This window comes from Ursus arctos, unplaced genomic scaffold (genome assembly GCF_023065955.2).
Source record: "Ursus arctos isolate Adak ecotype North America unplaced genomic scaffold, UrsArc2.0 scaffold_12, whole genome shotgun sequence".
NCBI lineage: Eukaryota > Metazoa > Chordata > Mammalia > Carnivora > Ursidae > Ursus > Ursus arctos.
Window position 1 is genome coordinate 41,593,804 of NW_026622786.1, and position 24,233 is coordinate 41,618,036.

Consider the following 24,233-nt stretch of genomic DNA (forward strand, 5'->3'; position numbering starts at 1 on the left):
CCCCTCTCTCTCTCTCTTTTAAAAAAAAATAGTAATAATTAACAGTCCCAGTAACAAACCAGTATCAACTATAGTTTTCCTTGGTATAATCATTATGTGACAAATTATTATATAAGCATATTACCAATTCCAGAAGACTGCTTCCAATTTATAACTATTGAATTGGAACAGTTTCTAAGATTTCAAAGCAACAAACAAAATATTGTCATATGACTTTTAGTATTGTGGTATAATAAAGAATTTGGCTGGCCATTGTCCCTGATTCCTGGGAGGGAACCTCTAAATGCTTGGAATTTCCTAAATGATGGGTGTGTCTTTATCTCTCATGGTGGGCCCCTGGAATCATGGGTGTTTGTACTAATGAGGTGATTCCTGGTGAACGCCTAGATAATTTCAGGATGGGGGCAGGCCATGGTGGAAAGATCCCTCATGTAATTATAGATGGTCCCTAACTTATGATGGTTCAACTTAGGATTTTTCAACTTTATGATAGTGAAAAAGCTGTACACATTCAGCAGAAATCATACTTCAAATTTTGAATGTTAATCTTTCCCCAGGCCAGCCATATGCAGTATGAACCTCTCTGGTGATGCTGGGCAGAGTGTGGCAGCAAGCCAAAGCTCCCAGTCAGCCAGTCAATCATCAAGGTAAACAAATGATACACTTACAACTACCCATACAACTGTTCTGTTTTTCACTTTCAGTACAGTATTCAATAAACTACATGAGATATTGAACACTTTATTATAAAATAGGCTATGTGTTAGATAGTTCTACCCAACTGTACGCTAATGTAAGTGTTCTGAGCATGTTTAAGATAGGTTAGGCCAAGCTATGACTGTCAGTAGGTTAGATGTATTAAAAGCATCTCTGACTTACGATATTCTCAACTTACAGTGGGTATATCAGGACACAATCCCATCATGCAGTCAAGGAAGATCTGTGATGTGTTGGGGCTTTGAGCCACGGTATGTTATCCTGACCTCCTGGAGATTGACATGGTCAGTGATTTGATCAATCGTCCATAGGTAACGAAACCCAATAAAAACTCTGGACATTCAAAGCTCAGGTGAGCTTTCCTGGTTGCTGCTACAGACTGATGTACTGGGAAGGTGAAAACATCCTGAAGACATGGAAGCTTGGTGTTGGGGATCCTCCCAGATCTCACCTAATGGGTCTCTTCTTTTGGCTAGCCTGATGGGTATCTTTTATAATAAAGTTGTAATCATGAGTATTGTATTTTCCTGAGTTCTGTGAGTCTTTCTAGAGAATTAATAAATCTGAAGAAGTAGTGGGAACTCTGGATTTTGTAGCCAGTTGGTCAGAAAAGCAAGGGGCCTGGGAATCATCAAGCTTGCAGCTAGTGTCTGGACTGAGGGCAGTCTTGAGGGAGACGATGCCCTTAATCTGTGAAATCTGAAATAACTACAGGCAGTTTGCATCGGAATTGCATAGTAGGTACCCTGTTACATCTTTGAGCATGTCAGAGTGACAAAGGTGAAGTAAGGCTGGAGGTATTGCAATAGCCCTGGACTGCTTCAGTTTAGGCATCCTGATACTGATCTTGCATGTTGGGACTGGATACCATTTTCATACCATTTAGAAACAGTTGTGAGGATATACATGAACTTTTCAAGTAAGCTGTGATGGCTATCATAGGTATAACTAGCAGTAAAAAAATTCTCAGCATTTTGTTCAAAGTGTAGAGTTTTGATCATACGTTACCTTGGAATTAACTTAACCAGAGACGTAAAGGATCTATATTCTAGAAACTACAAATCACTCTTGAAAGACATTGAAGAAGACACAAAAAGATGGAAAAATATTCCATGCTCATGGATCGGAAGAATTAACATAGTTAAAATGTCCATGCTACCCAGAGCAATCTACATTTTCAATGCTATCCCGATCAAAATACCAATGACATTTTTCAAAGAACTGGAACAAACAGCCCTTAAATTTGTGTGGAACCAGAAAAGGCCCCGAATCGCCAAGGAATTGTTGAAAAGGAAAAACAAAGCTGGGGGCATCACAATGCTGGATTTCAAGTTGTACTACAAAGCTGTGATCACAAAGACAGCATGGTACTGGCACAAAAACAGACACATAGACCAATGGAACAGAATAGAGAACCCAGAAATGGACCCTCGGCTCTTTGGGCAACTAATCTTTGATAAAGCAGGAAAAAACATCCAGTGGAAAAAAGGCAGTCTCTTCAATAAATGGTGCTGGGAAAATTGGACAGCTACATGCAAAAGAATGAAACTTGACCACTCCTCACACCATACACAAAGATAAACTCCAAATGGATGAAAGACCTAGATGTGAGACAGGAATCCATCAAAATCCTAGAGGAGAGCATAGGCAGCAACCTCTACGACATCGGCCACAGCAACCTTTTTCATGACACATCTCCAAAGGCAAGAGAAAAGATAAATTGAACTTGTGGAACTTCATCAAGATAAAAAGCTTCTGCATAGCCAAGGAAACAGTCAAAAAAGCTAAGAGGCAGCCCACGGAATGGGAGAATATATTTGCAAATGACACTACAGATAAAAGACTGGTATCCAAGATCTACAAAGAACTTCTCAAACTCAATACAAATAAACAAATCATAAGATGGGCAGAAGATATGAATAGACACTTTTCCAATGAAGACATACAAATGGCTAACAGACACATGAAAAAATGTTCAAAATCATTAGCCATCAAGGAAATTCAAATCAAAACCACACTGAGATACCACCTTACGCCAGTTAGAATGGCAAAAATTGACAAGGCAAGAAACAATTGTTGGAGAGGATGTGGAGAAAGGGGATCCCTCCTACATTGTTGGTGGGAATGCAAGGTGGTACAGCCACTCTGGAAAACAGTGTGGAGGTCCTGTAAAAAGTTAAAAATTGAGCTACCCTATGATCCAGCAATTGCACTACTGGGTATTTACCCCAAAGATACAGACGTAGTGAAGAGAAGGGCCATATGCACCCCAATGTGCATAGCAGCATTGTCCACAATAGCTAAATCGTGGAAGGAGCCAAGATGCTCTTCAACAGATGAATGGATTAAGAAGATGTGGTCCATATATACAATGGAACATTACTCAGCTATCAAAAAGAACAATGTCTCAACATTTGCGCAACATGGACAGCACTGGAGGAGATAATGCTAAGTGAAATAAGTCAAGCAAAGAAAGACAATTATCATATGATTTCTCTCATCTATGGAACATAAGAACTAGGAAGATCGGTAGGAGAAGAAAGGGATAAAGAAAGGGGGGGTAATCAGAAGGGGGAATGAAGCATGAGAGACTATGGACTCTGAGAAACAAACTGAGGGCTTCAGAGGGGAAGAGGGTGGGGGAATGGGATAGGCTGGTGATGGGTAGTAAGGAGGACACGTATTGCATGGTGCACTGGGTGTTACACGCAACTAATGAATCATGGAACTTTACATCAAAAACCAGGGATGTACTGTATGGTGACTAACATAATAAAAAATATTATTATAAAAAAATATAAATGAAAAAAAGTGTAGAGTTTTGAATGGAGTTATAACACAGTCCCCCTCTGATTGACATTTAAGACAAATATTCCATTATAGAAAAGATTAAATGTTGTAACTGGAAAAGACCTTAAAAATCATGTGGCCTAATTTGTTCATTTCACAGGGAAGAAAACAACTGAGGCCAGGGAGATCAGTGATTTGCACAATAGCTACCTAACATCCAAGCTGGGACAAGAGAAGATCTGTAATATCTAAAATCGTACTGTGATTCTTACACTCCTTGTGATAAGACATTGTTCAGGAACTAAGGTAGATAAATTCTAGTCAGGTTGTCTTGCCACTGAGACAGCAAAAAATGGCGTGCAGGATATAATCAAATGTCTTGTCTTCTATTGATCATTAAAGTAGCACTTTTAATGTCTTCTTTACATTTCTGCTGACAAAACATAACAAAAGGGGTAGCCTACGCAGATATTCATCATTCTAGAAGCATTTATAAAGCATCTATTATATATCAGTACAAGGCATTTAGAGATGTCAAGATGAATTATTAGGCCCCTCTTTTCTAGTGGAAGGACCTTTATCCTTCATAAAAACGTAAATGCAACTGTGTAAGTTCTGTAATCAAGGCCACAAGGGAGCACCATGAAGAAAGCCGTGAGTATTGTGGAAGGGACTTCTCTGCCTAACTAAGCGATGTGGCCCTTATTCTAAAGACATGTCAAGTCATTAAAAGATTTTAGGCAACGAAAGGAAAACCAAACTTCCCTATTGCATACATGGGACATAATCTTGCCAACTTGCTTGAAGCTCTCGACAGGAAGGCTTATCTTGTTGCTTTCCTCTCTACATGGCTCCATGCCAACGGTGACTTTTCCAAAGCTGTGAAGAAGGTACACCTCTAACTTTGTATTCTTCAGCCTCTATTATAGAAGTCTTGTGATTAAGAATGTAGTGTAATGGCTGTTGCAGATTTCTGAATACAGATTTTACTAGTTCCTAATTTTAAGCCCTTCATTAGTACTGTATTAGCTTTCTATTACTACATAAGAAATTCCAATAAACTGAGCAGTGTGAAACAGCGCCAGCGTTAAGGTATCAGAGTTCTGTAGGTCAGAAGTCTGGGTGGGTTCAGCTAGATTCTCTGCTCAGGGAACTGAAAACTCTAACCTACAACTTTGAAGAATCCGCTTCAAAGTTCATTCAAGTTGTTGGCAGAATCCTGCAGATCTGTGGCCCCCTTTTCCTGGCTGGCTGGGCCCTGGCAGCTGCTCTCTGACTTCTCATGCTACCAGCTGGAGAAAGTTCTCTGCTTTTAAAGGAGCTCACGTGATTAGATAACCTGGATAACCTCACTGTGTCATCTGTGTCATCTAACATAACCATGGGAGTTACGGCTCCTGTTCACAGGTTCCAGGGATTAGGAGCAACTTTAGGAGGCCATTTTAGAATTTTTTTTTTCTTAATACAAATACATACCCAGCTTCTGTGAAGTACTGTTCCATTTTCGTTTATATGCTTCCATGCTTTTCTCAAAGCGTATACATCCGTATTAGACTGTATTAAGGATATGACTTTGGGAGCCAGCTTATCTTTAGTAATGATTTGACCTTAGACAAGTTAATCCACTTTCTTTTGTCTCTCTTTCTTTATCATTGAAATGGGAATATTGGTAGTACCTGTCTCAGAAGGTACATAGTAATTATGCAGTAAGTTTTAGCTATTGTGATAATTATTGGTACAGACAACATAAATTGAGATGTTGCATATAATAGGTACTTGGTAAATATCTGGTCGGTGAACGCAGCACTGAAGTTGGAAACTCCACCGGTTTTCCAAGTTAGGGAATCCTACTGACGTCCTAATTATGCCATTCAACTGGGAACAAATACGGATTCTTCCTTCCCAATAACAGAAGTAGAGAATAATTAAGCACCTTGACTCAGAAAGCACAGCCTCTTCTCAAGTCAGAATTTGCTGAGGTTTGTTATGTTGGGGCCAGCTGCCTTTCTCTGCCCAGAAAGTTCACTTCTGCAGGGTACTCAAGGTTTAAATTATTTTAGGACCCTATAGAAAAGCTCTGCAAAATAAAATTATATGTCCTGTTCATATCTGACACAGTTTAAATGGTGGGAACTGTGGGGTGCCTGGGTGGCTCAGTCGGTTAAGCATCTGCCTTTGGCTCAGGTCATGATCCCAGGGTCCTGGGATCGAGTCCCAAATCAGGCTCTCTGCTCAGTGGGGAGCCTGCTTCTCCCTGTCCCTTTGCCTGCTGCTCCCCCTGCTTGTGCTCTCTCTCTGTCAAATAAATAAATAAAATCTTTTTTAAAATGGTGGGAACTGTGGTATTAAAATCAATAGCAAAAAAAAAAAAAAAAGGCTTTTATTCCAAAGTCAAACCCTAAAGAAACCCCAAACAGGGGATATATATATAAACTCCTGGTCCATGGTCCATCCGGCACATAATACACACTTTCCAATAAATGCATGTACGCGTGTGTCCTTCATATTATAATCACATATGCACTGATTGCCGAACATTTCTCTTCTGTATTAACATAATTATTAGGGCATTTCAAATCTGATTTCTCTAGAGTCAAGAAACAGAAAACCATTTCTGACTAAAACATGAAGTTACCTATTTTGTGTTCATGTGTATGCAATGCTATACAAAACCAGAACCCAAAAATTAGTAATAATAAAAAGAATTAAAAGGGGCCCAAATAACTTCATCTCAAGAGCAAAATGCAGATGGATAACTGCATATTCTTAGTCAAATTAATGACCATTAAAGTGCCCTTTGCTAAACTAGCAGAGAAGATATATTGAAGTTATTAATCAAGCATAATAGATAAGGTATAATTAAATGTTTTCTTTAATACTTCAAGCCTTAAGGAGAATTACTTTGAAAGTATTTACTTTGTTACTCACAAGCTAATCTTTACTTAATAGTGATTTATTATTTGCTTTACTTCCCCATATAAATTCTAGAAAAGTAATTTATTCATTACTTATGTGTCAAATGAAATTTCAAACAACTTTCTGCTATAGTTCTTCTCTACTGCAATCCATTCTTTCATCTGGCAGCCGAAGTGATCTTTTTAAACCATATATCAGACCATACCTTTCTTTTCTAAGAAACTCTCCAAAGGTTTCCCACTGAATTTCAATCCAAAGCCACCATGGCCCATAAGACAATCTGAGCCCTGCCTTCCTCTCCATCCTCAAATCCTACCACCTCCACTGGTGCTCCCTTGCTCCAGGTAATGGCCTTTGTTTTGTCCCTCATTACAACAGCTCAACCCCACCATTGGGTTTTTATACTGACTGTTCCCTCTGCCTGACCACCATGCCCACATATCTCCCCATAGCTTGCTCCTTTTTGTCACTCAGGGCTAACCTCATAGTGAGGCCTTCCTTGACCATCCAACCTAAGAGTCCTAGCCCCACCCTCAGTGACAGTACTTACCACTATTTGAAATCATCCCATTTGTTTACTTATTATCTCTCTCTTCTCTCTCATTTATTATTGAATAAATGAATAAGCATTTCTAAACATACTATATTATAGATGTGTTTTAATTGCTTTTTATAGCAAATTCTCACTAAGGACATATATTTGGCTCTTCTTAAAAATCAAAGACTATGGCATCGTCTGGCTACAAACATGTCTGGGTATGATTGCCAACAGTAGTGTCCTGATACCAAAACCATCAGATTTTGCAAGACATTTGGAATAAACAGGCTGTTCAGTGAAAGAGGAACATATTTTCAATATAAAAGTTTGTTTTGTTGTAATTCTCATAGCACCCTCTGGTTTTAATCAAAGCCTCACTGGTCCCTCAAACATTCAGCAAGGACTTCTCTCTCCTGGAAGGGGATTTACCCTTTCAATGACCGAGGAGAAGAAAAAGAACACTTCTCAAAGGGTAAAAAAATTCTGCCAAAATCCAGGTTATTTTTAATACTCAATATCAACTAATAAAACTTCCATATTTGTTTTAATTTGGAATTTTTAATTTACACAGATAAATTAGGACCCCTTTAGGTTGGGGACAGGGGAAGGTAGGAGACTAAGGACATTGTCAATACTCTAGAAGGGAGAAGAGAAGAAAAAAAAATTTTTTTTTAATTTATTGAAGGCAGCCATTTTAGTAAATTTGTTCAAAGACATACTTCAAAATCAGGCATCTGTCAGTACAACAATAGAAGTACAAAAATAATCCTCATTTTAATTATGTTTATCTTTCTCCACAAATTACAATCAACTCAATGTCTCTGAACTATCTTCCTATCAAAGCTCTTCCTCATGAATCTTGACTTAAATCTGAAGACATTTTAACTAAAATTTCAGTTATAATGCATGACCAAGGAAGTTGTGTAACTGCTCTTAATGCTGAATGCAAGTAACATCAAGCCTTCTATGACCGCATCCTTTGGGTGAACCCATTGCACGTACAGAGTCATGTTTGAGAAGATACAATTGAAAATATAATAAGGATTCAATGGGTTAATATTGGTAGAATGCTGAGAGCATTGTGTTCGGCATATGGTAGGAGTTACAGATGAAGTCTTTAAATTAATTAATCCTTACACAAAACAAAATTTCTAAGCAACAATGAACTTCACATTTAAAATGATCATTGCAATTAGAATTTCATAGTTATATTTCCAAAACTTTACTCTTTTCAAAAAATAATTTAAAAAATAAAATCCTTAAGTGACATTGATATGTATTTAATAACCCTAGCTATAAAGATGTTGTTTCATCACTAATTTCATTTGTGATTAAAAAATTCTAAAGATGAGCTTCATTTTCCTTGAGCCTTTCCAAGAAATATACCAGACATCACAGGAAACAGAGCAGAAACACACGACACTGACTCTGTCACTAAAGAGCCCCTTATCCAGTTAAGAGATTAGACAGTCACAAAATAAACAGTGTGAAGTTTATGATTATATAGAATTAGATGCTATATTTTATTCATAGAAAGAGAGATAACTGTGGACTAGAATAATCAGAACGGGTCTCTTGGAGAAAATTATTACAGATGTAAACCAACGAATTTCAGAATTATAATTCTTCTAATAAAGAGCAAATCAGATTTGAATCAGCATACTGTGCTGTAGTATCATATTCCTACAAAGATGATGTTTAGCTACCAGGCATATACACATTTGACTACACTTCATGCTAAACTATGTAACTTGGGCATTTTACTTATGAAACAGCCTTTCTTCAAGCCAGTTTGAAAGGAAAAATACTGTTACTCAATCAGCATTTATATATGAGCATTCTGACTTTAATTATGAAACATTATTTAATGAACAGTATGTACCTACTATTAAAGCCACAGACCATTCATCCCTTCCTCCCCTCTTCAGGCTGGGTGGGATAGTAGGTCTGTCACTGAGTTGCAAAGCCTAAGGCTGTGTTTCTGCCTCTACCCACCACAAAGAGTGGCCTTCAGTAGACAGGGAAAATTTAAGTTAATTCCAAAATAGAGATCTCCATCTTTCAAGCTAACACATTTTTTACTGTTTTGGCCTGACTAGGGAAGAGGATAGGGAAGGGAGGGTAATAGAAATTCCTCAGGACTCTTCGGGTTCTATTATTTTGCTCAGTACCTGAATATACAGGGCATGACTCAGAAATCACTGTCGTACATGACTTTTAATTGACTGCTTGATTCTGTCTTTAAACTGTTCCGCAGATAAATAACCTCTGGGTGAGTTGAATTGATTTGAACTTGAGATTTCGGTAACCATATAAAACAAACCAAGAAATTCAAAAGAAGGATAGCACCAACACTGTGGCTTACATCTTAATGTCAATTCATACACAAGGGAGGTATTAGAGGCAAGGGTGCCCATATAGGTAAAAGAGGTTATCCATTCATCTTTACGGCCAAATATAAATGGTGTGCTAAATTGGCCATGTGGAAATCCACATCAATGTAAAACTATCTAAATAAGCAGAATGACTTTGTATTACTACCATTTAGCTTATACAGATAAACCTAAAGCATGCAATTAGGAGGTCAATAGCACACAGCGGAAATTATACCTAGACAGACTGCTGGATTTGCCACCATCCAGGAGAGCATTTACAAACTGGCTTCAGCCCCCATATCCATAGATCAGCCTGCTATAAGCTTCAAGGGATGAACTAACAAAACAAAGATCTCTTCTAACTGCCATGCATTTAGAACTGCTTGGTATGTTTTTCTCCGCCCTCCCCCCCACCCAGCAATTCTTTATATTCCTTTGAAATAAGAAACAGTCTGCCTTAGCTGTCTTTGGACTTTCAGTAGAGAAAAGAATCACCACACATCCTACAATCATTTCAAAATCCCCTCATGCTATTAAAGGTTACTAAGACTCCGGAATTTTCTGGGGCGCCTCGGTGGCTCAATCATTAAGCGTCTGCCTTCAGCCCAGGGTGCGATCCCAGTCCTGGGATCAAGCCCCCATTGGGCTCCCTGCTCCACTGGGAGCCTGCTTCTTCCTCTCCCACTCCCCCTGCTTGTGTTCCTTCTCTCGCTGGCTGTCTCTCTCTCTGTCAAATAAATAAATAAAATCTTTAAAAAAAAAAAAAGACTCTGGAATTTTCAAAAATTCTTTGGTACATCAGGTAATTTTTCAATTCAAAAATAGTGTACGAAAGAAATACTGAAATTGTCAGTCACAAAAATATGTAGTTATAGAAACACATAAAGACTAAACTATATCAGAAACTAATTCTCTATGCATGGCAATGAACACAAGAATAATGATAAAGATATCTGTTGCTACTTTTGTGTTACAATTTGGAAATAAGCTTTCATATTAGGAAATGAAGAGTAAGAAGGCATTCACACAGTTCTTTCTTTCTATATGCAGTTCTAGTCCAGCTTTTCTCCAAAGAGCATGCTAGGTTGGAGGAACAGTCTCAGAAGTTTCTTCCTAGTGCACAGGTCTTGGGCAATTCTAAACAAAAACCTCAAGCAGAACTGGATAAAGGATAGGCCAATTACAGGTGCTGATGCCCAGGGTTGTCAGGAGCAAACGCCTAGGACTAAGCAAAATCAATTTGCTTTCTAAACTGAACCATGTTCTTCCATTCATTGACTCCCTTCTGATTTAACTTCATATTTCCTAAATCAGCAAAACTAAAGCTGCTATCAGAATACAGGTAGCAGAATATAAGAAGAAAATGTACTCCCCACATTATTTTTTTTTCAATGTCAGAATTCTGGAGCCCAACCAAGCGGTATGGAGGCATGACAGAGAGGGGAAAAAAATTCTACTTGTTTTGTTTTACTGTTATGATGATGCTGTATCCTATTCACAAGAATGGCACTAAAAGTTCTTTAGACTGTATCAATAATAGTAAATGCACAATGAAATCCAGAATATTCAAAAAGTCTGTTGCTCTTTAATATACTGCTATTGCAATAATAATTGCTTATCTTAAGAAAAATAAGAAAATAAGATTCCAAAAATAATAATCTTGATTTAATACCTATGTATTGAACTTTATCACTTAAAAAAAACATAGATTCTTTTCCAATGCCCAAGAAACATTTACAAAATTGTCTAGCAAGCAGTTATCTAATTTGAAAACAATAAGATTTACAAGTTGGTATAAGAAAATTTTAAACTATTAAACCAGACAACCCTCTGAAAAGCCTAATTTAAAAAGAAAAAATACAAATATTATACAAAATATTGGTAAACACATATAAATATATATATAATTTTATATGTATAATAAATATAAATTAATAGATAAGAATATCATCAATTATAAAGAAATTCTCAGTACAAAAATGTCTTACAAAATTCATATTCTCAATGAAATTGGTTAAATTATACTAAAATATACCAATGTTGGCTCAAGACAAAGTAGAAAACTCAAACCAAAAATCAGAAAAAAACCCAGGGACACCTGCACACCAATGTTTATACCAGCACTATCCATGATAGCCAAAACATGGAAAGAGCCCAAATGCCCAACAACTGATGAATGGATAAAGATGTGTGTGCATGGGGCGCCTGGGTAGCACAGTCGTTAAGCATCTGCCTTCGGCTCGGGGCGTGATCCCGGCGTTCTGGGATCGACTCCCACATTGGGCCCCTCCGCTGGGAGACTGCTTCTTCCTCTCCCACTCCCCTGCTGTGTTCCCCTCTCTCGCTGGCTGTCCCTCTGTCACATAAATAAATAAAATCTTTAAAAAAAAAAAAAAGATGTGTGTGCATATATATATAATGGAATATATAGTGGAATATTACTCAGCCATCAAAAAGAATGAAATCTTGTTATTTGCAATGACATGGATGGAACTAGGGTATATTATGCTAAGTGAAATGAGTCAGAGAAAGACAAACACCATATGATTTCACTCATATGTGGAATTTAAGAAACAAAACAGATGAACATAGGGGAAGGGAAGGAAAAATAAAATAAGATAAAGACAGGGAGGGAGGCAAACCATAAGAAACTCTTAAATACAGGGAACAAACTGGGGGTTGTTGGAGGGGAGGTGGGTGGGGAATGGGGTAACTGGGTGATGGGTATTAAGAAGGGCACTTGCTGTAATGAGCACTGGGTGTTATACACAACTGAATCACTAAATTCTACTCCTGAAATTAATACTACATTATATGTGAACTAACCTGAATTTAAATAAAATCTTGAAAGAAAAAAACTCTGAAACTCTATCAAAAAACATTGAAATGATGCCAAGTTATCACAAAACAGCTAACATCCAAGTTACTTAAATTATTCCAGTACATAGAGATAGAATATCCCTATTGTTTTTTAAACTAGTATAATTCTAGTATTAAAAGCAGAATACAATAAAAGAAGGAAATTATAGACCCATATAACTTTTTTAAACACAAAAATATGCATGAAAGATTTTTCCCCCAAAATACACAAATGCTCAACATCATTAGTCAGAAAGGAAATGCAAATCAAAACTATAATGAACTACCACTGGATATCTACTGAAACAGCCATAACTAAAAAAATGTTTCAAAATAAAATAACAAGTGTTGGCAAAAATGTAGAGCTATTGGAACCCTCATACATTGCTGACTGGAAGATATAATGGTGTAGCCATTGTGGAAAACAGTTCAGTGTTACCACAAAAAGCTAAACATAATGTTACTATATGACCTAGCAAACTTCACTCCTAGTTATATACCCACAAGAATTGAAAACAAGTGTTCAAAAAAAACCTTGTATACAAATGTTCATAGCAGCACTATTCACAATAGCCAAAGGTGGAAACAACCCAAATGTCCATCCACTAATGAATGGATAAACAAAGTGTGGTGTACCCATAGAAATGAATATTATTTGGCCACAAAAAAGGAACAATGTACTGATACATGCCACTACATACATGATCCTTGAAAAAATTATGCTAAGTAAAAGAAGCCAAACACAAAAGGCCACATATTTTATGATTCCATTTATATGAAATCCATAAAGACAGAGAGACTAGTGGCTGCCAGGAGCCTCACGGAGTGGGAAACAGGGAATGGGGAATGATTGCCTAATGGGTGTGGGGTTTCCTTTAAGGATGATGAAATGTTCTAGACAAGATAGTGGTGATGGTTACACAACATTCTGAATGTAAAAAGCGTCATGGAATTGTACCCTTTAAAATGGTTAAAATCATGAATTTTATGTTGTGTGAATTTTGTCACAATAAAAATAAATTATTACTCAAAAAAACGATTTCAATTACTGGAGATCATGGTCATGAAAGGGAACACTCTACATTGTAACTGATAAACTGAATGCACGTCTAAATAAATGTGAAGAAGATGGCAGTTGTACATGAAGTTAAAGACAGATCAGTAGAGTGAAATAAAAGGTCCAGAAAGAGCCAAACACATTTAACCATTTCACACATAATAAGGGTAGAATTTTAAAGAGTTACAGAAAGATCATTCAATAAACTATTTTGAGCCAGCTAGCTAACCATTCAAAAGAACATTCATATTAATAATTTGAAAACTAACCAAAATAAACTATAAATGTATTAAAAACATAATTACAAAAAAATGAAAAAGCAAAAGTACTAGGAAAAAAGAGATGAATACCGATATCATCTCAGCCTGAGAAAAGTATTTCTGAACATGAAAGCCGTAACCACAAAAAAACTTATTGATTCATTCACTACTTTTATAAATTAAAATACTAAATCAAAAGGCTAACGATAGGGGCGCCTGGGTGGCACAGCGGTTGGGCGTCTGCCTTCGGCTCAGGGCGTGATCCCGGCGTTCTGGGATCGAGCCCCACATCAGGCTCCTCTGCTATGAGCCTGCTTCTTCCTCTCCCACTCCCCCTGCTTGTGTTTCCTCTCTCGCTGGCTGTCTCTATCTCTGTCAAATAAATAAATAAAATCTTTAAAAAATAATAAAATAAAATAAAATGAAATGAAATAAAATAAAATAAAATAAAAGGCTAACAATGAACATGGAAAAACAATTGCTTTTACAACAACTGATTTTATAATTATTTTTATATATTAGCATTATCTGTTCTTTGTTATCCAAAGAGTTCTTGAAAATCATCTACAGAAACATACATATTCACAAAAAAAGAACACCCAATTATATAAGAAAAAGAAAGTTTATTCTGTTAATCAAAGAAATTAAATCAATATATTTTCCCTATCAGATGAGTAAAAGTATGCACTCAGAATGCTAATAGTGGTAATCTCTAGAGAGTGGGAATTGGAAGATTTTTTCCTAATTTGAATGTGTAGTTTACTGTATCTTTTTTATAATAAAATTTTCTACTCAGAGAAAACATTGCATTTTTTAAAGTAGCTTGAGAGGATATGATACACAAATTTAATGTTCCTTAATAAGGAAAAGATACCCATGGAAATAGAGGCCTTTCCTTTCCAGTGGAGTTCCTAGGACACTGGAGTGCCTCTCTCCTCACTTGTCACTCCTATACCTGGTTTTCTGGCTTTCTGCTCCCTTCCTTGCCTTGTCCCTGCTCCTCACTTTCCCGCCCTCACTCCTGCATCTGTCTCCCAGTCCTTCCTGGGCATTCCTGTGGGTTTTATTTTCCTTGCTTTCTGGTCCTCTGCCATCAACATAAATGCAAGCAGCAAAATAAAGGAATATGTAATCATAATAACAGTATCAACTACTGTTGCTGCTGCTGTAGCAATGTTCTTATTTAATACTGATTAGTGCACCTTTGGGCCCAGATGTTCCTCCACTATTTACTAAAGCAATACAGCAATACAGCGGTTAGCCCTTTGCCCTGCTCCCAGACAAGGCTGGAAAAATACAAACAGTTATATTTATCCCACATTAAAAGTAGAAAAAGGGGGGCGCCTGGGTGGCTCAGTCAGTTAAGCATCCACTCTCGATTTCGGCTCAGGTTAGGATCTTAGGGTTGTGAGATCCAGCCCACTTAAGAATCTCTCTCTTCCTCTCCCAATGTCCCTCCTCTGCCTCTCTCCCTCTCTAAAAAAATGAAAAAATAAAATAAAATAAAATTTAAAAACTAAAAGTGGAAAGAGAAGGAAAAGTATGAATTAGAAGTTGGAGAGGAATGCAAAGACCATGGATAAAAGGAAGAAGCTAAAAGAGATGATTCCTAGAGGGTGCCCCAGGAATATTTTCCCGGGTCAATCTCCGTCTCTGCATCACTGTCGTCCTAGAGATACACTCAGCGTTCTGCCCAGGCTGCCAAATGAGCAAATCAATGAGTAAATTAACAGGTACATTAAAGCATAATTGATGTTTTTTATTTTCTTCATTTCTATTATTAATGTTCACAGTAATCTGTTCTTCTCTATTTTCAGTCCTTTCCAACACTTTCTTAACGTAAATTCTTGGAAAGACTTGGTGGTTTTTGTAATGCTTCATTTCACCCACATGTATTTCTCTTCTCAATGCTGAGTCACTTTTCTTACCAAAAGACAGTATAAAATACTGATGCAAATTATTAAATCGTTATTATCTGATTTAATTTTTCTGCTACTCCTGTGTCATTACTCGAAATTTCTCCCAGCTTTTAATATTAATTTATCATGACGTGCTGTTTTCTGATATTGTAAAAGTCTGTCCCAAACACTGTTTCTTATTTGTACATTTTTATATCTCTAGGAATTATATACATATATACAATTTACATTACTTCACTTAGGATCACATTTATTTCCAGTAATTTTTCCTCCTAAATGATGTAATGTAGAAATTTTTCATTTTTATGTTATCAAAAATAATCTCATCCACATATATTCACTAAAGAATACCTGTTATTCTCTTGTAACAGAAAATATAATCAAATATCTTCATATTTGAGTCTCCCACACATGCACTCTCTTCTCATCTTCTGTGAGTACTGTTGCTTATGGCATAGATACTGTGAACGGTTAACTCACAGAGATTGTTACTGTCGTATCTAAAACGCTGCCCTGCACAACTGTAGGATGTTCAATAAATCTCTGTCAAACATATAAACAAATAATTACTTGTGGGCCACCAAATCAGAAAGGACAGCCACCTACTATCACATCATTCATTTAATAACTAATTAAAGAATTCCTTCAATTGTCTCATTGACAAAGGTATTGTCTGGCAGCAGTAATATTTAATAGTAACAGTGACAAGAACGATGGTAATATAATCCCTGAAGCATACGACACTACATCAGGCATTTATTTAGTCCTCACAACAACCCAATGAAGCATTACAATACCCATCTTACATAGGAGGAAACAGGCACAGAGTGGTTACGGTCACAGAGCCAGGAAGTGGAAGAAACAGGACTTTTCTTAGCTCTCAGACAGGGTATGCCTTCTACTTCCACTAAGTTCCAAACTCTTTGAGGAAAGAGCTTTCTCTCTTACTCTCTGGAACTACTCACAACCCTGGCATAGTGCCTCATACATAACAGTCTCAATAATTTGGGGCTAATTTTAACTTGATCCCAGTAATTTATAAATTAATACCTTATAAATGATTATTATAATAAAATATTAGACTATTTGAATTCGAATAATAGGCAAAAGATTAGCGGACATCTTTACTTCTGGTGAGACAGTGAAATAAGGAAGGGTAACCTGAAACTTCAGGTGGGAATGTTCAAGAAAAGTTTTCTGAAGATGCGAGCTCCCTCCGCTCCTCTCCACTGCAACCAAACCTTCTTAATAGAAGAGAACAGGGAAAACACCTGAACTAAACACAGATGATTACTTTTCTAATTGAGATGGTGGGTAGCAGTAAAGCAACAGACTTTTTGAGGATGTTTGGATTTTAGATTTATTACCGGCCATCCACTGTATTATGAGATACAGGGAGGTCAAATCATTTTTTCTGATAGTACTTCAAAGCAAGTAGTAGTATTATATAATCAGTTCACAGACGTACAAAATCGCCTTAGGGTAACGCCCTGTCACAGCCAAGAGGTGGTAGGGTTGGGACCCTATCCCCCCTGCCTGTACTTGAATAACTACAGCATCTTGAAGAGAAGGCTTGATTTGGAACTGGGCACAAAAAGCTAAAATGAATCCTTTTATGTAATCCAATTGTCTCTGTCTCCCTCACCATCACACCACAGCCACTCCATTTTGGCGTTCCACCATCTGGAGGAGTGAGAAAAACAACCTCCCTGTCTGTACGAAGACACAATTGTATCCACTCTTCTGTGGCATTACCATCCTTACACCCAGGACAGAGGATGGACAGAATGACAGATTTACACAAGCTTTAAAAAGTACTACTTGCAAATGTCAAAAGATAGTTTTCTCCTACCGGGTGAAGTCTTCTCTAAATACAGGAAAATAGCATTGATGTACCAGGTAAATTTTGGTGTGGCTAGAAACGCCTTCCAAAGCAAATATAAATGGAAGGTATTTTATATACCTCCTGTAAGGATAAGACTAAACAAAGCTGGGGCACTTGGGTGGCTCAGTAGGTTAAGTGTCTGCCTTCAGCTCAGGTCATGGTCCCAGGGTCCTGGGATCCAGCCCCGCATCAGGCTCCCTGCTCAGCGGGGAGCCTGCTTCTCCCTCTGCCTCTGCTGCTCCCCCTGCTTGTGCTCACTCTCTCTCTCTCTCTCTCTGTCAAATAAATAAATAAATAAATAAATAAATAAATAAATAAAAAGTAAATAAATAAGACTAAACAAAGTTAAAACTGGCAACCTAGAGAGACTCTGTGCACATTAACATCTTGAATTGTTCTTTAAATGTTTTGGAGCTTAATAAAAACCCCAAGAAACATTAAGCCAGAAGATTTTTATATTCAAGAGGATATAAATCTAATCCACATGTTTCTGATTCATTTACTCTTGAATCATTCAAGCAATGTTTTTTAAGTGCCCTCCCAATGTCTATGGTATCTTTGGGCATTTTTATAACTCTTTCTCCTTAAAAACAGGAAATCATATTTTGCCAAGAGTAAATTAACTTAAAATACCAAAAGTATTCCACACCACTGTACACATCTAAAGCAACAGACTTTTATGAAAATTCTCAACGTAGCAATGTCTTTTTTAATTGATTGACCTTTGCTGGACCAATCTTACAGCACACACTTTCATGGAGTGAAATAATAAACTCGAAGGAATTCAACTGCAAAGGTCTGTATGTAGCTCAATTGTTAATCAAATCACGCTGTAAGCCTACCTGTAATATACTTTGTATTCTGGTAATGTATGAACAACTGGACTTCTGAGAGACTGTCTTAAGCCGGACTCTGCAGGAACAGACTTTGAGACTGATATCTCCATGCAGGGAGTATTCTGGGGGAGTCTGGGGTGGTGAGGGAAGCAGGATTTGGCAAAGGGAGAAGCAGAGCTCAGTGCAGTTACAAGAAAGCCTCAGCAAGCTCTGAGGCATGGATGACCCTTCAGAAATGTCCTAAATGAGGCAAGGGGGCCAGGGCTTTGTATCTCCACAACCACCCGTCACTGCGCACAGAGTGACCAAAGAAGGCACCACCGGTCAAGGCAGCTTCCTTTGGCTGAAGGTAATCTCCCCGAAAGCAAGGCTCACCCATCATTTGCCATAAGCCCTCTAAGACCTGTTCCTTATGATGCCAATACCTGTAGTAATTCAGTCAGACTTCAATCAGCTACTCAACTTTTTTATTTATCGCTCACAAACATCTTTGTGACTAAATGTTTAACTACACTGGCTAGAAACACAAGCATTAAGAGTAAATAATCCTTAAAAAAAATCAAGTTCAAACTTTATATATGTAAGAGAACACATTTCTTGGGTAAACTCACCTACATAAGAAATCTATTTACTTTTCATATGCTTTACTCTTCTTTTTCCAAATCAAAATTATCCTCTATTCCTGAAGAGAAGGTAAACAAATGTACGTCCTTCTAGTAAAAGATTGCTGAAGTTTAATAGTGTCTACAGTTGCTGACTTAGGGAACAGATTAAAAATTACCATTTGGTTTCAGTATTTGCCTAATTAACTCTTACCTACAAAACTGAGAATCTACATTCTGGTCAATCATTTGCAATCTTTGGACATTCATACTACTTAAGTTACAGTCAACCAGTCAACAAGTATTTATTGCTCTGCCAAACTGATGAAATAAGCATAGCAATAATAATAAGTTCCTTTTAGGGTTACGTATTCTAGAACGGAACATTAAAAAGAATCATTACTTGTGTAAAGACAAAAATTACATTAAGAATGTTACTTGAAGAGCTAGTAAATGGGTTTTTCCCCCCTCACCCTAGAAACATCAAAAGGATGTCTTCAAGATTTATTTATTAAGGAACTGTGATTCACCTAGGATACACAGAAGACAATTTTATAATTGCCATTTGACTCTTAAAGATTTTTATATTAATTTGTTGCTAAATGAAACTGTAAACTAATAAGTGCCTCTCGTAGTTTCCTGTATTTTTCAACTGGGATTATAATTAACTGAATTTGTATGAGTTCACCATGTTTAAAACTATAAAATCCAGATACTGTAAAAGTTTAATTTTGAAATTTTAATGAGCTATAGCTTAAACTAATATTACATTTGTACATTTCTAAATCTTAATTCCTGAAAACACACATTTCCTCATTTGGAAAAATAACACTTAAATTTTAAAAATTAAAAAGAAAAACACCGCAGGGGATTTTTAGGGCAATGAAATTATTCTGTATGATACTGCAATGGTGGACACATATCAATATTCATCTATCAAAGTTCACACGATGTACAACATTATGACAAAACGCGACAGACTTTAGTCAATAAGAATGTATCAGTATTGAGTCATGAATTGTCACAAATATACCACACCAAAGCAAGACTTAATAATTAGAAAAAAAGGGTCAGGGGTGGGGGGGAACATGAGAGGATATAATGTGAACTCTGTGCTTACCACTCCTTTCCCTGTAAACCTAAAACTACTCAAGAAAAATAAAGTCTATCAAAAAGACAGAGGAAGAGAAAACTCAAACTACGTGATCATCTTACCTTTGTATTGGTTGAACTCAATCATCGAAATTAATAAAGTATTCCCTTTGTCATCAGCTACAAATTTAAATAGTTTCAGAAATTATGCCACTATTGACAAGTTTTGATTCAATGAATCTTATTAAGCACAATCACTATCATCTGCATTATTCATCTGCTCCTTTTGATGTGTGCACCTGTAATTTTGTTCCAGTTTGAGGCTTGAAAATGACAGTGATAGAAGGTCAAAAAGTGTGCACAGATGTTCATCCAAATTATAAATCCAACAGTTCATACTCAACAATCATAGAAAGAAGGCACATGATGTAAGATAGGGCACTGGGGGAAACTGACAGCATTATAGTGCGACTAGGGGAATCCAGAAACTTGATTTCAGAGGCACTTTTAAAACTTCTTCTTTAAAATATAGGGTGGAGAGTGATGGCTCAGTCATTAACACCTATGCAATTTTTCCTAAGCATTTAAGGAAACAAGGAGAAATGTTTCAAATGAGATGCTAGCGCTGGGTGTTATTTGGCATTCCCAAACCTGAATTTTTTTACTACGGTTCCATTTAGAGCTGTCTGATGGCCTTAACCGAATGCCAAAGGCACGTGTGTCCAGACCACAAAAGTTATAAATCCTTTAGTCAGAATTTGTTATGAAGACTCAAGTCTCCACAAGAGAAAACAGAAATGCAAAGAATGCTTCAAATACAATATCAATCCATCAAGAAGTATCTGTGGTATATCCACTATGCATCTAACACAGAAATAATTCTCGTACTAAAAAGCATTTTAGAAGTATTGATCCACTGGTATCATAGACGTACTGATGATTCGTAACTAGAACATACACTTCGGAAAATATTTCACAGAAGTAAAATTATGTTCCCAGTAGAAATATGTTCAAAATATGAATGAAATCGTAGTGTCTATTTTAACCGTGAAAGAAACCAAAAATTCAGGAAGAGAAATTAGAGAAAAACATAAATTCAAAATATCCACGATGAGCATGAAATCTTGCTACCTTCCACAGCCTCACAGGAGTCAAACTATCTATCACTCCCATTTCTCAGTCAAAAGCCAGAACTAGGGGCGCCTGGGTGGCACAGCGGTTAAGCGTCTGCCTTCGGCTCAGGGCGTGATCCCGGCGTTATGGGATCGAGCCCCACGTCAGGCTCTTCCGCTATGAGCCTGCTTCTTCCTCTCCCACTCCCCCTGCTTGTGTTCCCTCTCTCGCTGGCTGTCTCTGCTCTGTTGAATAAATAAATAAAATCTTAAAAAAAAAAAAAAGCCAGAACTAAGCAGAATTTTAAAGGTGACTGAGAACAAGCAAAAACCAAAGCCCCAGCGATGACCTCGGGTGCTCAGACCACCCCTCTCTCCTTGAGCGCTCCCTATTCCATTGTTCACAGGTTGTCTCCGGGGCACCGACCTTCGCTTAAAATGTTTCTTTAAATATCTTCAGGTACCTCTTTTCTCACCTTCTTCATATTCTCTTTCCAACCCCCAATTAATTTCAGTGCTACTCACACTCACTTTTTATTTTGAGAAGCTACTGTATTTCAAGGTGTAAGGGAAAAAAAGAAGTATCCTTCGAAGGGAGTTCCATTTGTCGAGTGGCATAAATTAAACGTCAAGAATGAACGCTGAGGTGATTCCAAGTATGGATACAACTGTTCTTTGCTATTCAGATTCAAATAACTAGACTATGAGCGCAGATCAAATCCCTGCTTGGTTTCACCTCAGGCCTCCTGAAATGACAACACGCAGGCCTCAAAAGGTTGATTTGCCACCGACAGACCCCAACCGGCCTCCCTGGGGTTGGGTTCCCAGGACCAACTTCAAGAACATCGTGAAATATTTAAATGATTTAACAATTCAAGAAGCTAAATTCAACTTGTGAGAACATACTATGAATAAATAAATCTTCAAAAAGTAGGAATCTTTTTGTAAAATAAAATCAGCTGCCACAGGATCTGTCTGCAATAGCAGCTTTCACAAACTTCTTTGTGCATCAAGATAATCAAGACTGTTTATTAAAACTCCACTGGCAACAATTTTTGGACAGTGTCCGGGGAAAAGTCCATCAGTAACAAGCACCTTCATACAACCAGGCAAGGGATGATCACAACCTTTGCGTTTCATCCACCTTTGTCTCTCCACTTTGCCTCACCCCACCTGTGGATCCCCTGTATTACTACCTCTAGTCCATTTCTTCACTGGTACAGAACAAGGAATGAAAATCATCTTACTGCCATCACTAGCTGCGTACAGAGGATTCTCTTTCTCTTTCATGGCATGTTGTCACTCTTTCCATCATAAAGTAAAATGATGAAGGGAGGTAAGGCCATACTTAAAAATCATAAGGATTTTTTTCTTCTACCTACAAGATACTATAAATGACTTAAGTTTGTTGTTAATTTCTTAACCTTAGCTTTCATTTCCAAATAAAAATATCAACCTGTCAAACATAGCTATTGGCTACATTTAAAAAAAAAAATTTAAAGGAATGGAATGATAAGGGAAGGATCCCTGATTTTCCTGCCAATCACACCACTCCCGGAACTACGGGCATTGTTCTTGGGCTGGTGAACTAGTGATTTCTTCACCTAACCTACCCATAGAGTACACCTCAACTACCCAACTATCTCAACTCATCACTCCATTTGCAAGACAAGACCTAGTCTTGTGTGCTTAGGAAAACCCAGGAGCTGATATGTCTTTTAGATAAATTAAAAGTCTCTGTGACTTTCTACCAAGACTTAGTTAAATCCATTCCAATACTGTATTATAGTTGGTCATTTTTTTCACATTTTAAAAACTAATCCTATTAAGTATATTAAAAGTATGTTGCTCTATTAAAATTACTTTACAAGTTATAGTAGAGTTAGAATTGTTTAGCAAGACATTTCTCTCGACTCAGGACTTGTGGGAAAATAACCATGTATACCATAAATAGCTTAATCCCGAGCCAGAGCTGGGTGATGAAATAAGTTTTGAGTAGGAGTAAACGCCAGCATTTAAAAGGTGGAACAGTGGTGCCCATCAACATCAACAACTTTGAAAAAGACAACAAACCTTGTATTTAACAGGGAAAAAAGGAAGAAAGCAGAAATTGTCAAAATGTTAGGCTCTTACCAGAAATGGACTCCAGCAAATGCAGGAGACACACATTATAGCCAGGAGCTGGATGACCATTTCAAAATGATGAGACCTGCCTTGTCTGTGCTGCTGACTTTTAAATTTAACTCTTAAAAGTGTAATTCCTGTGATGGCATTGCACAAGAATGAAACGCCAAGGGCTAAGAGCCCCAGAAAAGAAAAGAGTAGAAGATAAAACCTATCTTCCCAGTCTTTGATGTGCTCTGTTTTGTAGAAACACCAGGTCCTCGATGCTTGAATTTTATAGTTTCGATGCCCAAGGATGGGTAGCAAAGCTATGAAAATAGCAAACAAGCACACTCCACTCAACATCAGTTTCACATGTTTGGATGTAATTTTCGTAGAATGAAATATTGGATTGGTGACTCCAATACATCGCTCAATGGCCATCACACTGCCTAGAAAAAGTGGGCACAGACCAGAGAATACCATGCAGATACCAAAAATACTGCAAAGGATGTTCGACTGGTCAAAGCGGATCCAGTCTTTATCAGAAGCGTATACAAAGACTGCTATAGCTCCATTGATGAGGTGGCCAAAAAAGTCTGTGATTACCAGGGCACTGGCCAAAAGCAGAAACGATGCCTTGGACTTCTGTCTAAATCTCTGATAGGCCTTCATGAGAATAGCAATGGCAAGGCTGTTTGATAAGATTCCCACTGTCATGAAGATGATTGAAAAAAATACCGAAAACCGGTTTTCCGTCTGGCAAGTTGTATTTGAAAGGAGCCCAGCTGCAGGAGACACAGGCTGTTTGGAATTGTTCATAGACATTGTCGTGGAGACAAAAAAAAAAAAAAAAAAAAAGCTGGCCACTCAAGTCATCTCCCTCTCAGCACAGTGCAGGCTTGCAGTCCGGACATCTGTAGCATAAAGACAGAGGAATCGTGAGCACTGGATAACTGCTCATCTGGCATTTAAGACTGACGCGCCCCAGCACCCCGTGGTGGGACTCAGAGGTATCTGGCCTATCATAAGCAAGGTTGCATCATACCACAGCAGCACACATCTGCCTGCGGTTCCCCGTTTCATTTTCAAGGTAAAGAAGCTGCCAAAATTGAGCCCCGTTTGGTTCACTCTGTGGCCCTTCTGCAAATGGGTACCTCCTAAATCTTCTC

The 24,233-nt window shown here is 37.5% G+C and overlaps 1 protein-coding gene across 1 annotated transcript in view; it reads right to left on the reverse strand.

Annotated features, from left to right (window-relative positions):
* The window catches only part of PTGFR (prostaglandin F receptor), a 43,838-nt gene that overhangs the window by 17,596 nt on the left and 2,009 nt on the right, over positions 1–24,233 (reverse strand). Inside the window, exon 2 of the mRNA XM_026497742.4 lies at positions 23,092–23,978. Within this exon, the coding sequence (XP_026353527.1) occupies positions 23,092–23,889 (798 nt within the window). The 5' untranslated portion in view covers positions 23,890–23,978. The remainder of the gene's footprint in view (positions 1–23,091; positions 23,979–24,233) is intronic.